The sequence below is a fragment of the Leptinotarsa decemlineata genome, unplaced genomic scaffold (assembly GCF_025532065.1).
Source record: "Leptinotarsa decemlineata unplaced genomic scaffold, Ldec_3_MD MMD2_P_RNA_scaffold_12, whole genome shotgun sequence".
Classification (NCBI taxonomy): Eukaryota; Metazoa; Arthropoda; class Insecta; order Coleoptera; family Chrysomelidae; genus Leptinotarsa; species Leptinotarsa decemlineata.
The window spans coordinates 11,757,885-11,779,636 of record NW_027412526.1 but is presented as its reverse complement, the minus strand read 5'-3'; the positions used below and the strand labels follow the sequence as shown (position 1 = coordinate 11,779,636).

The following is a 21,752-nucleotide window of genomic DNA, read 5'->3' as shown; positions in this document are numbered from 1 at the left end:
GAAAACTGCAAAAACTTCAGCTCCATAAGAAAATAAATGGGATTTTGCGCTCGTGGTCTCTTTGCTCATCTACTGGTGGTTTCAATTTCACGCTGTAGCCGCGGTAGCTGGTTGGTTGACTGAATGATAGCAGAAGAGAGCTCTGAAAGTCTAAGGCCCAATCTACACAGAATGGACGTCTGGCAGAGACGAGGCGCGGACCTTTGTCCCTTCCCTGTGAACTGGGCTTGAGGTCCAACAAACGACAGAATGAATCTGCTCAAATTTGCACGTGTTTCTCCATAAGAAATGGCTTATAACTCCTATAGCTGTATTACTATAACCAATCATTCAAGAATGTTTTTGTGGCAGATTCAGTTTGGTGCTGAATATAAAAAAGTAATATGGTGTTGTATTGTTATTTTTCAAAACTTAAACTTTTTTTCTATCATTGTTATTGAATATTATACATAGTAAGTACATAATTAGTAGTGGTTCCTAATCAAATCAATGAAATGAATTACCATCTGCTTTTAGGAAAATTGGAGACTTTCAGTTTCCTAGATCTAATGTACTGGATGAAAAGTTATCTGCTTGATAGAACCCAAATTGTACTCTCGAAAAATTCCCCATTACGTACCATTAGTGTTTCATAAGAACTTCCACAAGGATCACATCTTGGTCTATCATTATCGAGTTTCTACCTCAATGACTTGTATAACACAAAAAACTAGCTATATATTCATGTTGAAAGGTTTATATTTTAAAGAGTGATTAATTTTTGGAAAAGAAAGTTTTTGGTTTATATTGAAAGGATTATATTTTTACGAGCGATTAATTTTTTGGAAAAGAAAGTTTTTGACTTTCTACTACTACATCATGATACAGAAGAAAAAGTGGAAAATTTTCCAAATAAAGGAAGAAGCAATATATTTTAAAAGTAGTAACTCTATACATAGATGTGTTGATCATGCATAGAAGTAACTTTCAGACACAAACTACTGGAAGAAGAAGCCCTCCCACATTTTCTTTTTTATCAAGATGGAGTAGTAGAAAGCCAAAAACTCTCTTTCCCAAAAATACAAGTTTTTGGCATTATACTACTCCGTCTTGATACAAAAAATGTAGAAATCTTTTAAAGAAAGAAATCAATCAATTTCAAAGGTAGTAACTCTATACATAGATATTTGGAATACAAACTGAGTAGAGAAGAGTGTTTTTTGTATAATTCAGTATTCATATGAAAGTATTTGTTTCGAAAGAATTTTTCTTTAGTGCAATTCAATGTTTACATGAAAGTAGTTGTTTCAGGTGGACGTTTTCTTCCAGTTTGTGTATGAAAGTTACTTTTTTGCATGATCTACATATTCATGTATAGAGTTACTACTTTTAAAATTCATTGCTTCCTTCCTTTCTTTGGAAGATTTCCACATTTTTTGTATCAAGATGGAGTAGTTAAAAGCCAAAAACTTTCTTTCCTGAAAATATATCATTTGCAGATGATATCAAGCTTTACAAGGAAATAGTTGATCCTGATATGCATAGGCTTTCACAGCCTGAGTCAGGGTTAAAAACAATAAAATTCGGACTAGTAGACCGTGGACGAATAGAACTTGAAATACTAAACGTTTTGTCTACTTCTGTGGCAGACAGCATCAGCAGTAGGTGCGTCGACTGCTAGGACGAAACTTATATTTCGAAGTCTTAGCAGCGGCTAAAATCAACACAGTCAACGCACATACCACTGAGGATGTCTGCCGCAGTAGTAGGCGAAACTTTTGATACTTTAGGTTCCTTTCGATCACGGCCTACTACCTTGGATTTTGTTCTCTTCAATTCTTGTTGTTAGTTACCAATTTCATTTACCAATTTACCACTCCCCATACCACAAAGAACAGTCCAATTGAATTTATCACAGTGCTCGGATTTCTTCACAAGAGAGAACTTTAGATGGACATGAAAAACCGACGTGTTCAAGTTTCAAGGAAAAAAGAAAATGCACAAAGTCTCTATCGATCCATAAGTTTCCCCGTATTTTAGTCATTCATTTTGAAAGATGTTCTCAAACAGAAAGATTCAGAGGCAAGTTAAATGTTGCCATCGAATTTTCTCTAGACGGATTAGACATGAACAATTATGCAGCAGAAAATATGACTCCTTGTCGTTATAATCTATATGCACTTTCGAATCACAGTGGATCTGCGGACGTTATACAGCATTCTGCAGACATCCTTATACTGGCACGTGGCACAAATACAATGATTCACACGTGTCACCAATTTCACCAAAATCGCTTGTGAGTGGAGATGCATACATCCTCTTTCATGAAAAGGAGGAAACAAGTTCGCACCTTTGAGCATTTTAAAATGTTATTTTCGTACTGTTGTTTTCAATGTTATGATGAATTAGTTATGTAAGATGTATGTTATATTATATTTATATTACATTAGAAAAAAAATTCAAGTTTCTCACCAGTGAAATCAAATTTTGGTTAAAACGTTCACGCTAGCTATCCGAATACCGAATAACATACCAACATATTTCGTGCTTTCTGAGTGGGCTGGATATAAACCAAATCTTGATTTTGCAAAATGGTTCTTCATCAAGTGATATAATTTTTTTCAGGGTACACTTTGGGCATTCCAGACACCGTGATGGGTCTCACATTTGTTGCTGCAGGAGTATCGGTTCCAGATGCGTTATCTAGTATAGCTGTCATAAAAGAAGGGTAAGTTATAATAACTTCTTGATCTAATCTCAAGTATTTACAGTTTTTTTTTCTTTTTTTCTTCTGAAATAATGCCTTCAATTTTTTTCCAGATATGGAGATATGGCTGTTTCTAACGCAGTGGGATCGAATGTTTTCGACATTTTGATTTGTTTAGGACTTCCTTGGTTCATTAAGACTGCTATAATTCGACCGGGATCAACAGTGAGGGTGATAAGCAAAGGTAATTTGATAAAATAATAAATATGGTGCATTGTTGTCTTTTTCGTAATACACATATATGGCCAGATAATTCTTAGAAGAAAACTAAGACCAGAAAAATTCTCATGAAACTCAACCGTTGAACCAACCACATCTGTAATTTTCATCGGAGCCATTTTCAAGAAATACTTAGATTTGCACTTACATGATTGGAGGACGAGGTCGTGATCTTTCTTGTCCCTAACTCTCATTACTACCTCTATGCTTGCTGTGTTCCACTCTAAGTTCTCAGTGCGAACTCTGAGTGGAACGTTTTGCAATTGAAAAATCAGTTGAAACAACTTCTCAAACTTCTTGTTTTATTATTTATATTTTTGTTAATCAATAACTTATCGTTTCTATGAAAACATAAGACATATTTCAATGAGTTGAAAAAAACAAAACTGAAATAATACACAGAGTGACCAAAGCTCTTTGTTCACGTTCTTGTAGAGATGGATAATGCATTTCTATTTTTCATGAATTTCATTTTTGGAAGTGGCTTGGTGAACATGTCTGTAAGTTGTTCCTCTGAACAGACATACAATAGAGATAGCAATCCATTCTCCACTTGTTCCCTTATGTAATGAAATTTTGTGTCGATATGATTGATTTTCCTGTGATGTTCTTGATTTTTAACCAAACTAATAGCACCTTGATTATCGACGAACAATATTGTCGATTCTTCTACTACAATTTTCAATTCATGTAGAAATGAACGTATCCAAACAATTTCTTGAGCGGCATCAGACGCTGCTATGTATTCTGATTCGGTTGTTGATCTCGATACACATTTTTGTTGATGTGAAGACCATGTTACGATACCTCCGTTCATTATAGTTGCGTAGCCAGTTGTTGATTTGCGAGTATCAATGTTCCCGTCAATATCTGCATCAGAAAAGGCTTGCAAGTTCATTCTTTCTCTTCCATATTTGATACCAACATCACAACTTACTTTCAAATATCTAAATATTCGTTTAACAGCAACCCAATGTACCTTTTTTGGCTTCGACAAGAATCTGCTCACTTGACTTACTGCATACATAATGTCTGGCCTTGTTACAGTTGCCAAAAACATTAAAGATCCTACTGCTTCTCTGTAGGGTATAGATTCCATTTCCTGTTCTTCACTAGTCGTGCGTTATCCCATTTCCAGGACTACATTTGGATCTGCTGGTGTTGAATTCGGATTGCAATCGAACATATTGAACTTCTCCAGGATCCATGATAAATATCCCTGCTGGCTTATGAAAATCTGGTTTAGTTCTCTTTCTCGATGTATTTCAATTCCCACAAAGTCATCTCCATTTCCGGTAGTTATTTTGAATTGTAATGCAAGTTCCTTCAATACCATATCAATAATTTCAGTTGACTTCGATAAGATCAGTCCGTCGTCTACGTAAAAAGCAATATATATCTCTTCTTCTCGAAACTTTGCGCGAAAAACACATTTGTCTGCATTTAGTTGTGCAAACGAGAATTTGGTCATAAATTTTACAAATTTTTGATTCCAGCAACGTGGACTCTGCTTCAGACCATATAGGCTTTTAATTAGCTTGCAGACCAAGGAAGGATCACTACTTCCAAATCCTTCTGTTTGACACATGTAAATATTGTCTTGAAGATCGCCATTTAAAAATGCCGTCTTGACATCGAATAGCTTCATTTCCATGTTTTCAGCTGCCGCCAGTGCAAGAAGAATTCGTATTGAGTCATATCTAATCACTGGAGAAAACGTTTCGTGGTAGTCGGTTCCAGCTGTTTGTGAATAACCTTCAGCGCTCAATCTTGCTTTGAATCTGAGAATAATGCCGACTGGTTTATATTTGACTCTAAAAACCCACTTGCAACCAATAGCTGTTTGATCTGTGGGCAGTTTCTCGAAACATCACGTGTTGTTTTGTTCCAATGAGGCCATTTCTTCTTCCATAGCTTTTCTCCATTCTGTTTTGAAAGCACTAGACATTGCTTCTGAATACGTTTTTGGTTCATCGATGACAGCTGCCATTGCTATGACATAATTTTCACGATATCTAAATGGTATATTGATGGAGGCTCGATTTCGAAGTTGAATACTGGATGGATTTTCTGTCGACTCATTATCAATGATTGAAACGTCCTGCTCGTAATCTTGATGAAATTCTGTTTCCATTTAATTTCGTTCTGCTGCAGGGCTCGTACTGTCTCTTTCTTTAAGTTCTGAGTATCCATATTTGGGGCCGTTTTTTGCGACTATATCTTCGTTGAAGTTGACATTTCGCATAATTGAAATTTTCTTCGATTGGGGATCAAGAAGTCTATAATTAGAACTGTAACCATCATATCCAACAAATATCATTTTCTCCGATTTCTGTTCTAGTTTGTTCATGAATCTGTTAGGAATGTGTGCATATGCCTCAACCCTAAATTTCTTCATATGACTTAGATCCAACGCTTTTCCTGGCCATTTTTCGTAGGGTGTTTCATTGCCTGTTTTCTTACAAAGTCGACGGTTCAGAGTGTAAACTGATGTGTTGACTGCTTCAGCCCAAAGTTCGTATGATAATTCAGTATTTGCAAGCATAGCTCTGGCACTTTCGACTACTGTTCTCATATCCCTTTCAACTGTACCATTCTGTTCAGGATTATTTGCGGAGCTTCTTTCATGGATGATTCCTCTCCTTTGTAAATGATTTTTGAATTGTTGGTTAATATATTCTACTCCATTATCTGTCCGGAGTATTTTCATTTTACTCTCACTTTGTCTTTCGAGCATTCTCTCAAATTCAAGGAATTTAGAATACACATCACTTTTGTGTTTTATGAAATACACCCAGCGATATGAGGTGTACTCATCTTTGAACAGAACGAAGTAATCAGCCCCACCAATGGATGTACAAGGCATCTTTTCACTTACATCGGAATGTATATATTCTCCGGGTCTAATAGCTCGTTTATTGATACTGGCTTTGAATGGTTTTCGAGATTGCTTCCCAAATTAGCAGGATTCGCAGAACAAACCTTCTGTACTAGCTATTTTCAGTCCTGGGATTCGACCTTCATCGGCCATTTCCTTTGGAAATTAACGTGGCCTAATCTTTCATGCCATAACATAACTGAATTGGGTATGCTTGATACATTGGCTTGTCTTTCTTTAGGGTTTTCAAATAACATTTTGAAGCAATGATTATACTGTTTTCTTCAAGCTGCCACTAACTTTGTAGAGTTATAAATTTCGATCTTATCATTTTTAAAAATAACCTTCAAATTTTTCTCAGTCACAGCTCCCACTGAGAATAGATTTTTCTTCAGATTTGGCACATAAAGGGTATTTTGTAAAGTACATGATAGCTTTTCCTTTCCTAACGCATCTTCCACTTCTATTGAACCAATTCCTTCTGCATATACAAAAGAATTATCTCCGAGCTGAATTGATACTCAAAGATTTATTGGATGGAGCTCTGTGAACCATTTTTTGTGAAATGTCATATGCTTTGATGCTGCACTGTCCGCCAACCAAGCATTGAATTTCCACTGATGATTTTTCGGTTGTCGGTTATCTTTGTTTTTATTAGGTGACCTGTACCTGCACTCGGACTTATAGTGACCTTTCTTGTGGCAAAAAAAACATTCAACATTCTTCTTTTGCTGAAGATTCGAACGATTAGCATGGTTACTAGAGGAGTCGGGTATATCTGAATGATACGAATTTGGTTTTGCTGCTACAAATGCTGTTGCGGCTTCGTCATTTTCGGATAGACTTATGTCTTCCTTCAGCAAACGAGCCATTAGGTTATTGAACAGGTTATTGAACGTTTGTTTGGTTTCATCATAGGAATCCCACGCTGTGATGAAGGATCCATATTTGGCAGGAAGACTTCCCAAAACTTTAGCTATTTTGTCGATATCGGAAATCTGTTCACGTACGTCAGCAAGAGCTTGTGCCATTAATTCGATTTTGCTAAAGTGCTGAGCAATACTATCAATTTAGGACATTCTATAGTTAAAAAACTTCTGCTTCAGCATCACCTTATTAACTGACGACCTTTGTTCATGGATGACTTTTAGTTGACTCCACATTTCTGGTGCTGTTTTACAACTCATCACTGTCTGTAATTGATCGAACTCCATTGCTGTTGAAATGATAAGCATGGCCTTCGAATTGGATTCTTCCCATTCTCTCTTTTTCTTTTCATCATCTGTGGTTGCAGGCTTTTGTTTCTGTCCGTCAACCAGGTTCAGAAGTCCTTCAGCGTTGAAGATAATTTGCATCTGATACTTCCACAGGTGGAAATCAAACTTTTGGATGTGAAGAGACCTCAGCTTGTCCATCTTTACTCACTTTCTTGGCTTGTGAGAACCAGAAGTATAACTCGACACTTTTCCGCAAAATAAACTTGTGCAAAACTTATTTACAGGATTTTTCAGAACACAGTTACGTGTACTGGGCCCATAACCTTTTGGATTTAGCAGAAATACAGAAGTTTTGCAATTGAAAAATCAGTTGAAACAATTTCTCAAACTTCTTGTTTTATTATTTATATTTTTGTTAATCAATAACTTATCGTTTCTATGAAAACATAAGACATATTTAAATGAGTCAAAAAAAAACAAAACTGAAATAATACACGGAGTGAACAAAGCTGTTTTCCAATAGAACGCAGTCCGAACAGCAAGCATAGAGCTATTAACGAGACTTGAGGACAAGGGAGATTACGACCTCGTCCTCGTAATATTCGGATATGCCGGTGAAAAATGTGAGGAACTAATTCATCTTGCCTTGAGCCTCTGTAACATCATATACGATCTCATGAAATCTTTGATAAAGTAGAAACTGCAGAAAGATGGAACAAAAAAACTAATTCAAAAAGAAGACATGAAATGGACAAAGAAAAACCATCACCTACAATTAGAGGGTGATATGCTGGACCTCTTCTGATTCAGTGAATCATATTTGAAACATGACGAGCTGTGTCATTTGAGTATGCTCTAATATGCCCAGTAGATGCTGAGCTTGTGATTTTTCAATTAGAAAATTAATGAGCTTTTCTTTGTTACTTTATTTTGATAAGAATTTATAAATGAAGCAGATGTACTTAATCATTTTCCATTGAAATGTAATCAGTGGAAATGAGAATATGATCGAAATGTGATTGAAGTGTGTTAATTTTAGGAATCGATATAAGTGTTATTGAATAGATATATATTTTATTAAAGAAAAACAAAAACGATTCAATTTATAAAAACATTTTTCAAATAAAAGTTGTAGTGAATATAATCCTCTACAATATTGATGTTGAAAACAAATAGCCAAAAACCCTTAGGATGGTTGGAGGAGAGGTACAAAATGAAAAACTCATCAACTTTTTTCTCTGGAATTTTTCTAAATTTTCAAAAAGACATTATTCTCGAGGATTTTCGAAAATAATAAATTTGACAGATTTATAATGACAGATTGTATAATAATACAAAAGACTTTCATATACAGGGCATTCCAACGGAAACTTGACCACCCCCTGTAAGTCAAAAACGGACGTGTAATAAAAAATTTCAAAGAAAACGTAAATTTTCATTTCTAGGGTGACTAATTCTGATATGAAAATCATACCCGAAACTTCACCACCCTGCGGTCAGCAACTTCCCCCCTGTTTTTTTAAAGTCATGGGGGGTCAAGTGATACATCATTTGAAAAGTTGAGAAATTAAATGTTGAACGTTCCATTCAGAAAATTCGCTGTCGTTCATTTTGATGAGGAACAACAAATAATACCAGTGGAAACACAATCAACGGATAAATTGTTCAAGATGACCTCCACCTAGTTCCATACAATAATACAGTCTACTCTAGAAAGCGTTCCGTACATTATTCAAGACGTCCGGAATCAGCAATTGGCATTCCTGAACAATTCTCTGATGCAGGTCTTCTAGATTTGTAGGCTCAGTAGAGTACACTTCTGGCCACTCACTGGACCCCTTCTGCCAATCCAACGCTTTGGAAAACGTTGTAATAGATTTAAGTATGTGTCTGCATTGAAATTACCCCCAAGAAAGAATGGTCCAACAATATGATTACCAAGAATGCCGGCTCAGACATTCAATTTTTGTAGAGTTTGTGAATGTGTTTCCATTACCAGAAGAGGATTCACATTACGCCAGTAACAATTATGTCTATTCACTTCACCACTCAATATGAAAGAATTTTCGACTGAAAAACATGTATTGTATAGGTTTGGGTTATTGGTCAATTTCTTGCTGAACACCTCATAAAACTGAAATTGACGATAAGAATCATCTTTGTTCAATTCCCGACCTAATCTTATTTTGAAAGGATGAAAATTGTAGGCTGATACACCAGACGTTCTAACTACTTGTCTGATAGATTGTCGATTATCCATTTGTACATATCCTAAAACTACAACTTCAACTCCGTCATTTTTGACAGGACGGGACACTTAATGTTTTCTGTTGTGAACAGAACCTGAAGTTCGAAACTTATCCATTAACTGTTTGAAATGGTCTGGATGATTCGTATTATAAATTCTTGCATCATCTTTAGCACATTCATTATTTTGATAATAGGTTGCAACAATTTTCATTCTTTCTTCAGTAGAATAAACCATGTTGAAACACAGTGAACAAGGAAGACTGAATAATAATTCGTGAAGAAGTGACAGTGGCCAACTATCTACTTTTTGTTCTGCGACAACTAGATTCAACAAAATCTACCAGTACAGAAAAAACTAACATTGTCGTCCATTTCAAAACGTTTACTACTAATTTAATAAATTCTACAAATCTAGAAGATCTGCGACAGAGAATTGTTCGGGAATGCTGATTTCTGACATCTTCAGTAATGTAAAGCACGCTTTCGAAAGAAGACTGTATTATTGTATGGAACTAGATGGAGATCATTTCGAACACTTTATCCGTTCTGTTTATTCTTAAATAAAATTTTCAACATTTAATTTCTCAATAACGAATGAACCAATTCATAAAATAATTACAGAAGTAATAGAGGAATAAAAGACATTTCAAATGATGTATCACTAGATCCCCACATGCCACTGAAAAAAATGAGGGGGGTGGTTGCTGACCGCAGGGGGGTTGAATTTCGGGTATGATTTCCATATCAGAATTAGTCTCCCTAGAAATGAAAATTGACCCTTTGTAATTTTCGATTACACGTCCATTTCTGACTCACAGGGGAGGGGGGTCAAGTTTTCGTTGGAACACCCTGTACAACGGATTGTATGTGTAACGCTGTATGTGAAGATCATTTCCGGAAAATAGTTACCGTAGAAATAAAATATAAAATTCAGAAAATTCAATTCCAAAATAAAAATGTTGGCAATTAAATCCGAACATTATAATTAACTGTCATGGACAGCGATTTATGATCATTTTATCGATTAAACAAGTCTGGCACATTCAATTGCTGGAAAACTATATAAAAGCTCTGTAGCCTTTGGATTTTTCATCATTTATTTTCATTGAATAAAATGATCAGAATAAATATTCAAATAATTTTCATTTCAGGTCTTACATATTCCACTCTCTCTCTACTGTCAACCGTAGTGTTTTTGATAGTGGCTACACATATGAATGGCTGGAAACTGGACCGAAAGTACGGGATAGTACTGATGATATGGTATCTAGTTTTCATCACATTCGCCAGTATGTACGAATTAAATGTATTCGGATATTTAAATCCACCAGAATGTGCAACGGATTGGTAAACAGGTGAATGTTGCTTTGTTGTTAGTCAAGTTTCTCAAAGTTCTTCAGTTGCGAAAAAGATTCGAAACTTTTTATATTCATCAGCACAATAACTTATCTTGAGATAGGTTAATCCGAATATTCACCAGGTCCAAAACAAAAATTGGAAATTGTTTGAGCTTTAATTGAATTATGTCTTCCTCTTTCAAATATTAAATACGTTATCTGCTGCCATCTACAGTGAGTTTCAAAAAGTTTTCTCCATATGGGAAACTTTTGTATTATCCATTTGTCAGAAAATTTTATTCCTGATAAAAATTGATGCATTGCGGAAAACTTGGATTTGAGTTGTCAAAAATCTAAATTTCCGAACGGTGTACAGGGAAGAATAAAAAATAGAAATTTTGATCAAGAGTAAATAACCCTTATTTTCGAAATTATTAAAAAAGTTTGCTTAGAAGAGTTGTTCGAATTTGAAAATAATATTCAGATTTGAAATCACGTAACACATAAAGAGTACTAGTATCTCATATACACTCAAGGCGTCACCCTCATAGTACTATAATAATATTCAAAGCGAAATTCAGTCCAAATTATTATTCGAACAAGTATATCGATGTTTGTTGGAAATGGTTGACATTTTTACTAGTTTTTTTGGTACAAAATTGATATTTCACTCTGTATGTATGTACATAATAACTATCAGTATAATTTAATGACAAGAAATAATTGATTAAATTGATTAACGCTGAATCCTGCACTGACACCTATCGGATATAATTCAACGCCCTTCGTGGTATTAGCCTGGGGAGTAATTGTTTTCTGATAGGTGTCAGTCCATTAACCTACAGTGTAGGGAGTTGAGACTGGCCTGAACAAATTGCTCCTTCAGATAATAATAGCCAGTCTTCACGTATGCACACGAGGAATTGGGCAGATTTCGGATATGCGGTTGGTTACCTCGTTCACAGGCAGATGGGGCGATTACAAATATGTTGTTTGTTGTCCGCTTCAGCCTAGTTCGAGGAATGATACTCTGAAGGAATTCGATTTTCAATTATCGGAAAATAATCGACTTTATGTTGATGATAGACACTACCTTGCACTGACGAGTGGCCAAACAGCCCGAAACCGGTCTGCAAGTGTCTTTCAATAATTGAAAATCTATTGCGGCAGTTGTATCGCCAACAGCATGTGCAGGAATAACTTCAGTGAAGAATCCTGCACTGACACCTGTCGGATATAATCCAACGCCCTTCGTGGTATTAACCAGGAGCAAACCTACAATGTAAGGAGTTGAGACTGGCCTGAACAAATTGTTCGTTTAGATGATTTGATAATGCTAAACAATTAAGTGTTATAAATCTGTAAGTCGAACTAATAGGCATATTCAACTTGATTTTATCAACTTGTGCATTCCCTGAGCAGTGGAAAACGGCTCGAATTTGTCCGATATTGAAAAAAAGTGACTCTAGCTATATCACAAACTACAGGGCAATTTCAATTGTATGTAACTTTTCTAAACTCTTCGAGATATGTGTGCAAAATGTTATGTACTCCCATATTCAAAAAGTTATTTCTCCTACTCAGCATGGTTTCGTACAACAAAGATCATGTATGACAAATCTTGCATGTTTAAATCAATATCTCTGTACGTACCTAGACAAGCAAAAACAAGTCGATGTTGTTTATTTAGACTTTCAAAAAGCCTTCGATCAAATAGACCATTACGTTCTTCTCAGCAAATTGACAAAATTGGGACTCTCTAACCAACTGCTTACTCCAATTGAATCATCATATCTAGTTAACAGAAAACAATTCGTCGAATGTGAATCTTTCAAATCGGCTCAGTACGTAGTTACATCCGGGGTACCACAAGGTTCTAATCTTGGACCTCTTTTATTTTTTATTTTTATTATTGACTTGGCAACCTCTTTGAATAGTCCTAGCCTACTATTTGCAGACGACCTGAAACTATATTATAAAATCGACGACATTAATGACTGCCAACGTGTACAACATGAATTAGATGTAATCAAACTTTGGTGTAATAATAATCGTCTACAACTGAACGTATCCAAATGTAAAATAATATCAATTACAACAAAAAAGCGAACTTTAATGTTCGATTATTCAATCAACAAATCTATAATCAACCGCGTACATGAGATAAAAGATCTTGTGTAACATACGACAGTAAATTAACATTTACAACACATATAAGGAATTTGACTGCCGATGCAAATGGAATGCTTGGATTCATTTACAGAAATGGCAAGAACTTCAAAAGTATTGCCACCTCAAAATTGCTATATTTTGCGTATGCCAGATCTAAATTAAAGTATGGCTTTTTGTTATGGAATCCGGTTTACGACTACCAAAAAACATCAATTGAGAGCGTGCAAAGGAAATTCCTAAAATACTTATGTCTAAAAGTTGATGGTCAATACCCCACGAGAGGCATCGATCATAACATATTGTTGACACGATTTGATATGACATCTTTAGAAAATAGAAGAGTTATCCTTGGTATAAAATTCCTGCATAAATTACTCAACAACAATATTGACAGTACGGTTCTTTTACCCGAGATCAACTTCTTAGTACCAAGAAGTGAAGGTCGACACAATCTGAAATTCTATTGCGAAGCATCACGCACAAATATTATGCTACGATCACCATTGAATTTTATGTTGAGAAGCTTCAATAAAATCTTGTATCCATAATCACTTTTAATAATACTATAAATAATTATTGTATCAGTACTGTTAGATTGCATGATTTGTAACTTTTTGTGTACTCAATTTTTCATTCCTCTGAAATTCTACCAATACGAATATTTTATATATGCCTACTTTGTTTTAGCATTTACTTTTATACATTTCTATATTCCATATTCCGTATGTGGGTGTGATTCTAAATGTAAATATTGTTTTCAAATTCAAACAGCATTTCTAAATAAACTTTTTTAATAATGTTGAAAATAAGGGTAGTTGATTCCTGATCAAAATTTCTATTTTTGTTCTTCCCTGTACACAGTTCGGAAATTTAGAATTTTCACAACTCAAATCCAAGTTTCCCGCAATGCACCAATTTTTATCAAGAATAAAATTTTGTGACAAATGGATAGTAAGAAGTTTCCCATATTGTGCAAACTTTTAGAAACTCACTGTATATCGTTTCTTCCAAACCTTTTATTACACTCTTCCATATTCCTTAATCAGACAATCTCTTTCTTCCAATGGCTTTTTCAGATTTAATGACTTTCCTTCTAAGTTTTTCCTATTGTTATATGAATTTGAACAAATGATGATCAAGTAGAAGTTTTATCACTGAATTTTTAATTATAAAAGTATGAGAAATAGAGTATATGCTCATAATCTTTGAGAAGGAGAAGAAGAATCAACACTTTGTGGATAAAAACATACTAAAATGTAAATTTAAAAAATCGAAAGAACGAAATTGTTAATTCTGGTCGAAAATTGTTTACTTTCAGACTTGTCATCTTGATTTACGAAGTTTCAAATGGCATTGTACCCTGTTTTTTATGTGGGTTCAGGTATGATTATTATTATTATTAACATTTCATCATTGGTGACACCAGCTTTATACGCACGCGCGGAGGTCGGAGGGATACTGGTGAATGAAAAAGACAGCGAGCAATAGGTTAGTTCTCTTTGCAGACAACTCAACGTTTATTATTTCTGAGAAAGACAACGTAAACTTGGATGCTTCACTGGATTGCGCTACTAACAAGGCAAATGAATGGTTTGCAGCAAACAAATTAAAATTAAATAGTAATAAAACACAAATATCAGCAAGTAACCAATCAACTGTTGATCAAGAAACAAAAAGCGTAAAACTGCTTGGACTAGTGTTGGACCACAGACTAAACTGGCAGACACGTATTTTTCACTGTTTCACTCTCCCATTAGCTATGGCATAACTCTCTGGGGTAATTCCTCCCATGTAATAACAATTTGTAAAATGCAGAAGAAGGCAATAAGGGTACTTGCCGAAGTTGGTTGTAGAGATCACTGTCAAGAGTTTTTTAAAAAATTTAAAATTATGCCTTTACCATGTTTGTTTTTATTTCACACTTCAATTGAAATTCATAGAAGTCAGTCGGTGTTGCCGAGAAATTCGGATGTACACAGCTATAACACCCGCAATGCTCACCTTGTCCGAAGCAGCCGTTTTCGACTAAATATTTCACAGTCGAATTCACTGAACTATGAGCTTATTAACACATTGCCATCAAATGTAAAAAAATTGACTAGTAATGCTTTTAAAAAATATTTTAAAGAGTATCTCCTTATATATTGTTTTTACAGTGTTGAGGATTACATTGCGCATTGCCGAGCCAACCGCATTGCCGCATCTTTGCTGTGATAGTTTAATGACATATTTTAACTCAATTCTTAAATCTCTGTTTTTACTGTATTTTCTGTCAAATTTTATGTAAAAAATTTTTATTGGACTTTCTTTTTTGACGTCCTATCTATCTAAGCATGTCCCGAATATAACTGGACCTATTATTTCAATGTCCTACCTATGTGAGTGAGACATGCGGCTTCTGATCTTGTTTGACTCGAATCGTAGTTTCATCAATTGATATTATTATATCATCAAGCAATTGATATTATTATAAAACTAATATAATATTTTGCTAACGTCTTGGATTATTTTTTATTTTTTCAGAAGAAACCGTTTTCAAATTTCTTTATTTCCCATAACCTGGGAAGTCATAATGCAACAGGTTTTCATTACCAATTTCCTCTCTAGCAATAGATTATGAAATGCTCCGAGATAGTAGTGACGTGAACCCTCGTGAACGTCAGCTGCCGCTTGGAGGGTGGGCGGGGCCGTGGTAGCCGCCTACTCATGTGAAAAAAAATGTTTTCAATCATTTCCTCCCGTCTGAAAATTTGTCAAACGACAGTTTAGACAATTATTTTACGTTTCGAAAAAGTCAGCTGACCTTACCGTGGTAAATTATGTGTCAGCTGATCACACAAACATATAAAAAATGTATCTTCGGTGATTTCCTCTCAGCTAAAAATTTGTCAGATGATAGTTGATGTGCTAGTTTGATGGAATGAAAACGTCAGCTGGCTCTACGTTGATGGAAAGGTCGTCAGCTGATGGTGTGAAAGATACGGTGTGGGAGCCAGGCGTGAGCGCTAATCACCTAATTGAATACGTCAGCTGACGGGTTTTCCCCCTTCATATTTCCAGCTGATTTTTTTTTATTATTAATGATATCGTATTAATAATCATCTGGGAAATCTTCGACCGGGAGGAAACAACATATCCTGGGTTATTCTCATGGAAATCAATATTCTCGAAAATTGCAATTTTTCAACATACGTGTTATTATCTTTATTTAAATATATATTATATAAAGGAAATATTCACTTCAAGAGCTAATGATTCAACAACGTACTTTTGTAACTAACAACAAACATGACAGTTCCTTTTCCTAATACTTATATCTAGTTGTCATCAAAAGTATGGTAATATAATATATAACATCTCTCCGTTCAAGTTCAATTACTTATATAATTCGAAGTCTTTGAATTTTGATGGTATTCTAATAATTCTATTAGATTTTCTAGGGATGGGTGAAATAGAAGATGAGGGCGAATGTGTTTCCGACTTTATTTTATTTTCATCAAGTGTGTTTTTAATCGATGGCTGATTATCTGGACTGTTATTAATAGTTGGTTCTGACCTAAAGAATTTTCTGTTTCTCAAAATTTGACCGTTATCTGTATCTACCACATAGGCCCTAGGAGATGAATGAATTCCATTTATTTTACCCCTCTCCCAAACTTTTCTTTTTCTGTAATACACGTTATCCCATTCATTTAAAGGCCGCAGGTCTTTTGCTCCTCTATTGTAATAGAATTTTTGTTTTTCATGTGCTAATATTCTCTTTTCTTGAATCCCTTCAGTGATATTTGGCATCAGCTCACTTTCTAAAATGGGCAGTTTTGTTCTTAGTATTCTATGGAGCAGCATAATTTGTGCTGGAGATTTTTGTAATTGTTTGAGGAGTGTATTTCGGTATTCCATTAGCATTACATAAATATCCATACGATGTTCGTTAGCCTTCCTCAACATATTTTTCACAATCTGGACGGCTCGTTCAGCTAACCCATTTGATTGCAGGTATGTTGGGGAACTTGTTGTTGATTTTATATCCCATTCTTTGGCAAATAAATGAAACTGATAACTATTGAAAGGCATATTATCTGATATCAGCTCTTCTGGTATACCGTTTCTCGCAAATATTTCTTTCAGTTGGATTCACAACGCAGTTTTACCTTTCAATTCCTTGATTTCCAACCAGTTGGAGAAGTAATCTATTACTACTAAATAATTCACACCTCTAAATTCCAATATATCAGTTGCAACTTTCTTCCAAGCTCTATTAGGAACTTCGTGTGAAATGAGTGTTTCTTTTCTATCGTTACTTCGAAATTTGTTACAAATTTCACAACTTACTGCTTCATTTTCTATGCTCTTCGTTATTCCTGGCTAAAACATGCATTGCCTTGCTCTCATTTTCATTTTCTCCATTCCCACATGTCCTTCATGTGAATCCTTCAACATTTTAGTTCTCAGATTCGAAGGTAACGCCACTGATATTGATTCCTCCATGCTCCAATACGAACTAACAGGTCCCTTGACATCATGTCTATAACGTGGCCATCCATTTAGGTGATAAGATATTACCTGTTGCAGAACAGGATCTTCATCCAGTTTTCTCTCTTCTGTAATTGCTAAATTTTTGGCAATAGAATGTACAACATTTTGAAGTTCAGGATCATCCCTTACTGGATACTTTAAATAAGCCCTTGACAACGTATCAGCAATATACATACATTTCCCAGGAATGTATTTTATTTTCAAATCATATTTCAATAACTTCAACATCATTCTCTGTAATCTACTTGTGACACTACCAATTTCTTTTTTAAGAATTGTTTCAAGAGGCTTGTGGTCTGTTTCAATTGTTATTTCTTTTCCATACACATATTGATGAAATTTTTCTACTCCAAATACAATACTCAATAACTCTTTTTTCAATTTGTGCAAAATTTTGTTCAAATGGTGTTAACGATCTAGAGCAATAATATATTGGATGAGAATTTTGTAATAAATAGATTCTCAACCCCATTTTTACTTGCATCACATTGAATAACAGGCAAATTTATATCATAATATCTCAATACTGGGGCATTACAGAGTATATTTTTAAGATTTTCAAATGTATTACTGTGTATAGGTAACCAACACCATTCAACATCACATTTCAGTAAATTTCGTAAGGTTGCATTGATTTCGGAATAATGTGGAATGAATTTTGATAGGTAATTTACAGTTCCTAAAAATCTTCTTAAATCTTCTTTAATTTTAGGCGATTCCATTTCAGTTATGGCTCTCACTTTATCTGGATCTACTTTGAAACCGTTTTCGCTTATAATATTTTCCATGAATTTTACTGACTCAACACAATATTGAAACTTTTCTTTATTGAAAGTAATATTGTGACGACTGGCCGTTTCAAAGACCTCATGAAGAATTCGATCATGTTCATCTTTTGTTTCCCAAGATATTATTAAGTCATCAAAAATGTTCATTACTCCCTGAATTCCCCCAAATATTTGTCTGATCTTTTTTTTGAAATACCTCTGGAGCAGATTTGATACCAAAAGGCAAATGTGTACCTCCCGAATGGAGTATTGAACACACATAAATCAGAGCTAGGTTTGTCTAATGCTATTTGCCAAAATCCTGAACTCATATCAATAACAAAAAAATATTTTTTTCCATTCATAGTTGGAATTATATCTTCCTGAGTAGGTATTATATAATGTTCCCTTTTTATAGCTTCATTGAGATCTTTTGGATCAAGGCATAATCTAAGAGATCCATTCTTTTTTTCTACTATTACCAAACTATCAACCCAGTCTGTTGCGTAATCAACCTTCGACACAACACCTATATTTTCAAGTTCATTCAATACTTCTTTTAGTTTGGATCTTAAAGTGAATGGTACTTTTCTACAAGCATGAACTACCGGAGTCACATTTGTATCTAATTCAATATGATATTCACCTTCTATTTTTCCCAGACCTGTAAAAATAGATGTATAATTTTCTATTAATTTATCAATTTCACAGTTTTCAGTTACATTATCCACTCGTTTAAGAATATTCAGTTTAATACAGCCTTCCAATCCTAAAATAGGTTGAGATTCTACATTTGTTATCAAGAAATCCAAATTGTGTTTATTATTGCATATTAATGATATTTTACCAAGAGCCTTAGTTTTGAAATTACCATAACTAACTAAAATCGCATTTGTTGACTGTATCTTAATATTCAAATCATCTTGTTTCAACTGTTCTAACACACTTTGTGGTAATAAATTCACCTCACTTCCCGAATCTAGTTTGAAATTGATATTATGTTTTCCAATTTGAACATTTGAATACCAGGCTTTGGTTATTTCATTAATTACAATCTCGGAAATAAAAAGTTCATCATTGGAATCCTCGATTCCAATTTCTTTGATTTTTTTAAAATTATCCGCTGCCACCATGTTATATTTTTGATTTTCTCTATTTAAATATATAATATATAAAGGAAATATTCACTTCAAGAGCTAATGATTCAACAATGTACTTTTGTAACTAACAACAAACATGACAGTTTCTATTCCTAATACTTATATCTAGTTGTCATCAAAAGTATGGTAATATAATATATAACAATACGTATTTGTGATCAAACTTAAATAAGTTACAATTTATAAATATTTAAATGAATAAATAAAGAATATATATTATAATAAATTAATTAATTAATTTAGGTTATAATGAATGTAAGCTATATAAGATATAACGCGGTGACCAGGATTCAGCGTTGATCGTCATTTTCCATGCATAACTTATTATTACGGAAAATATTAGGATGAAATTATATTGTTATTATATTTTAATTAAAATGAATCGATATTAAATGATTAAATGAAAAAATATCAAATGAATTCGTTAATTTATTGTTTAATGAAACTGAAATGTATAAAAATGTATTGGAAAGAACCATTGAATTTCATTTTACAGTGTGTTCCAATAATTGAAAATCTATTGCGGCAGTTGTATCGCCAACAGCATATGCAGGAATAACTTCTGTGAAGAATCCTGCACTGACTCCTTTCGGATATAATCCAACGCCCTTCGTGGTATTAGCCAGGGGAGTAGTTGTTTTCTGATAGGTGTCAGTCCATTAACCTACTGTGCAGGGAGTTGAGACTGGCCTGAACGAATTGTTCTTAGGTAATTTGAATTTCATTTCACATCATTCTATTTCACTTTGGCTTGTGTCGCCCCCATCTCTTTCTGATTCAGTATCACTGTTGCTGTCTGAGCTACCTGCCGCCTCCATGTCTTCAGTATCGTCATCTATAAATTGATGAAAAATCAAGTATTTATATTGAACTGAATGAATCAATATGAATAAAATTAAAAATATTACCTTTTTCTGGCTGAATAGTTATTTCAGTAATCGATGACGGTTACTGGTTTCCAGAAAACCAGGTAAAGTTGTATTGGTTGTCAACTTCTTTCCAGCCATAGTCTGAAGGTAAATCAGTGCTCGGAACATTTAGGTGTGCGTGCGACCAAATTTGAGCAATAAAACATGATCTCAAAAAATGTTTTCATAATTCCGATTTGCATAGTGGAAGCGACGAGCCATCAATATCTTTTTTGGCAAGGAGTTTGTATGTTTTTTGAAACATCGCTGTTCTTCCCTTGTTAACTTTTTTCAAACTTTCCAGCCATACATATGACATACAAACTCCTCTACCTTGTCCAAAAGTTCTTCTCGATTCTCCGACGGCCGTGACATTTATATGAAGCAGTTTGTAAAATCGTTCTTATCATTAGTCATAATACCAAATGGACGGTTTTTACCTTTTCTAAAAAAGGCCGGGTTGAAATCACTTCCTGCGAGGGCATATTTTGCTGAAAGTGCTGTACTCGTGTCATTTCCTGAAGCTTCGTACAATTTTATAACGTTGATGATTCTTTTATTATTTCCTACACCAACTTCCATACATATCTGAAGATTTTTTGAAATTTTATCCATATTTGCCAACATAATAATCAACACGTCGGTGTCAGAACAATCAATTGTCACATTTGTATCCAAATCCAACTAACAAACGTGGAAAATCATCTCGGTGTCAGCCGGGCACGTTAGTCTTTGCTCATCAATTCGTAACACTTTTCCGTCATTGACCATTTATTTATAGCACGCATCCGCATTCAAATAAATTGTTTAATATCATCAATAATAAAAAAATCAGCTGGCAATATGAAGAGGGAAACCCGTCAGCTGACGTATTCAATTAGGCAATTAGCTTTCACACCATCAGCTGACGACCTTTCCGCCAACATAGAGCCAGCTGACGTTTTTATTCAATCAAACTAGCATGTTATCTATCATCTGACAAATTTTCAGCTGAGAGGAAATCACTGAAGATTTTTTTTACATGTTTGTGTGACCAGCTGGCGCATAATTCAGCACGGTAAGGCCAGTTGACTTTTTTAAAACGTAAAATAATTGTCTAAACTGTGGTTAGACAAATTTTCAGACGGGAGAAAATGATTGAAAACATTTTTTTACATGAGTGGGCGGCTACTACGGCCCTACCCACCCACCGAACGCCAGCTGACGCTTACGAGGATTCACTGCACGACTATCTCCAAGCATTTTATACGTTATCGTTCGAGAGGAAATGACTGACAAAATATACTGCCTAGCTTGTATACTATAACACTTGATCATATGTCTGCTTACGTAACTGAAGAACTTTTGTGAATACTGATTTCATGAGATAAATATATAAAAATTCAATAAAATTGATATATCAGTACGAAATATATTCGATGTCACCCAACTCTGGAGATAGATGTAGATGTTATAGTTGTGTAGTTAGCCGTCCCAGACATATACATTTTTTATGCAAGTTTCTGTTATCGATAATGTCAATACTACGTAATTTAAACAAGGTGTGCTTTATATAGATGTAT

At 34.5% G+C, this 21,752-nt stretch overlaps 1 protein-coding gene across 1 annotated transcript in view; it reads left to right on the top strand.

Moving 5' to 3' along the window:
* Positions 1 to 21,752, top strand: part of LOC111514395 (probable sodium/potassium/calcium exchanger CG1090) — a 220,963-nt gene that overhangs the window by 183,574 nt on the left and 15,637 nt on the right. Inside the window, exons 10-12 of the mRNA XM_074174225.1 lie at positions 2,605 to 2,707; positions 2,800 to 2,930; positions 10,462 to 10,665. Coding sequence (XP_074030326.1) covers positions 2,605 to 2,707; positions 2,800 to 2,930; positions 10,462 to 10,661 — 434 coding nt within the window. The 3' untranslated portion in view covers positions 10,662 to 10,665. The remainder of the gene's footprint in view (positions 1 to 2,604; positions 2,708 to 2,799; positions 2,931 to 10,461; positions 10,666 to 21,752) is intronic.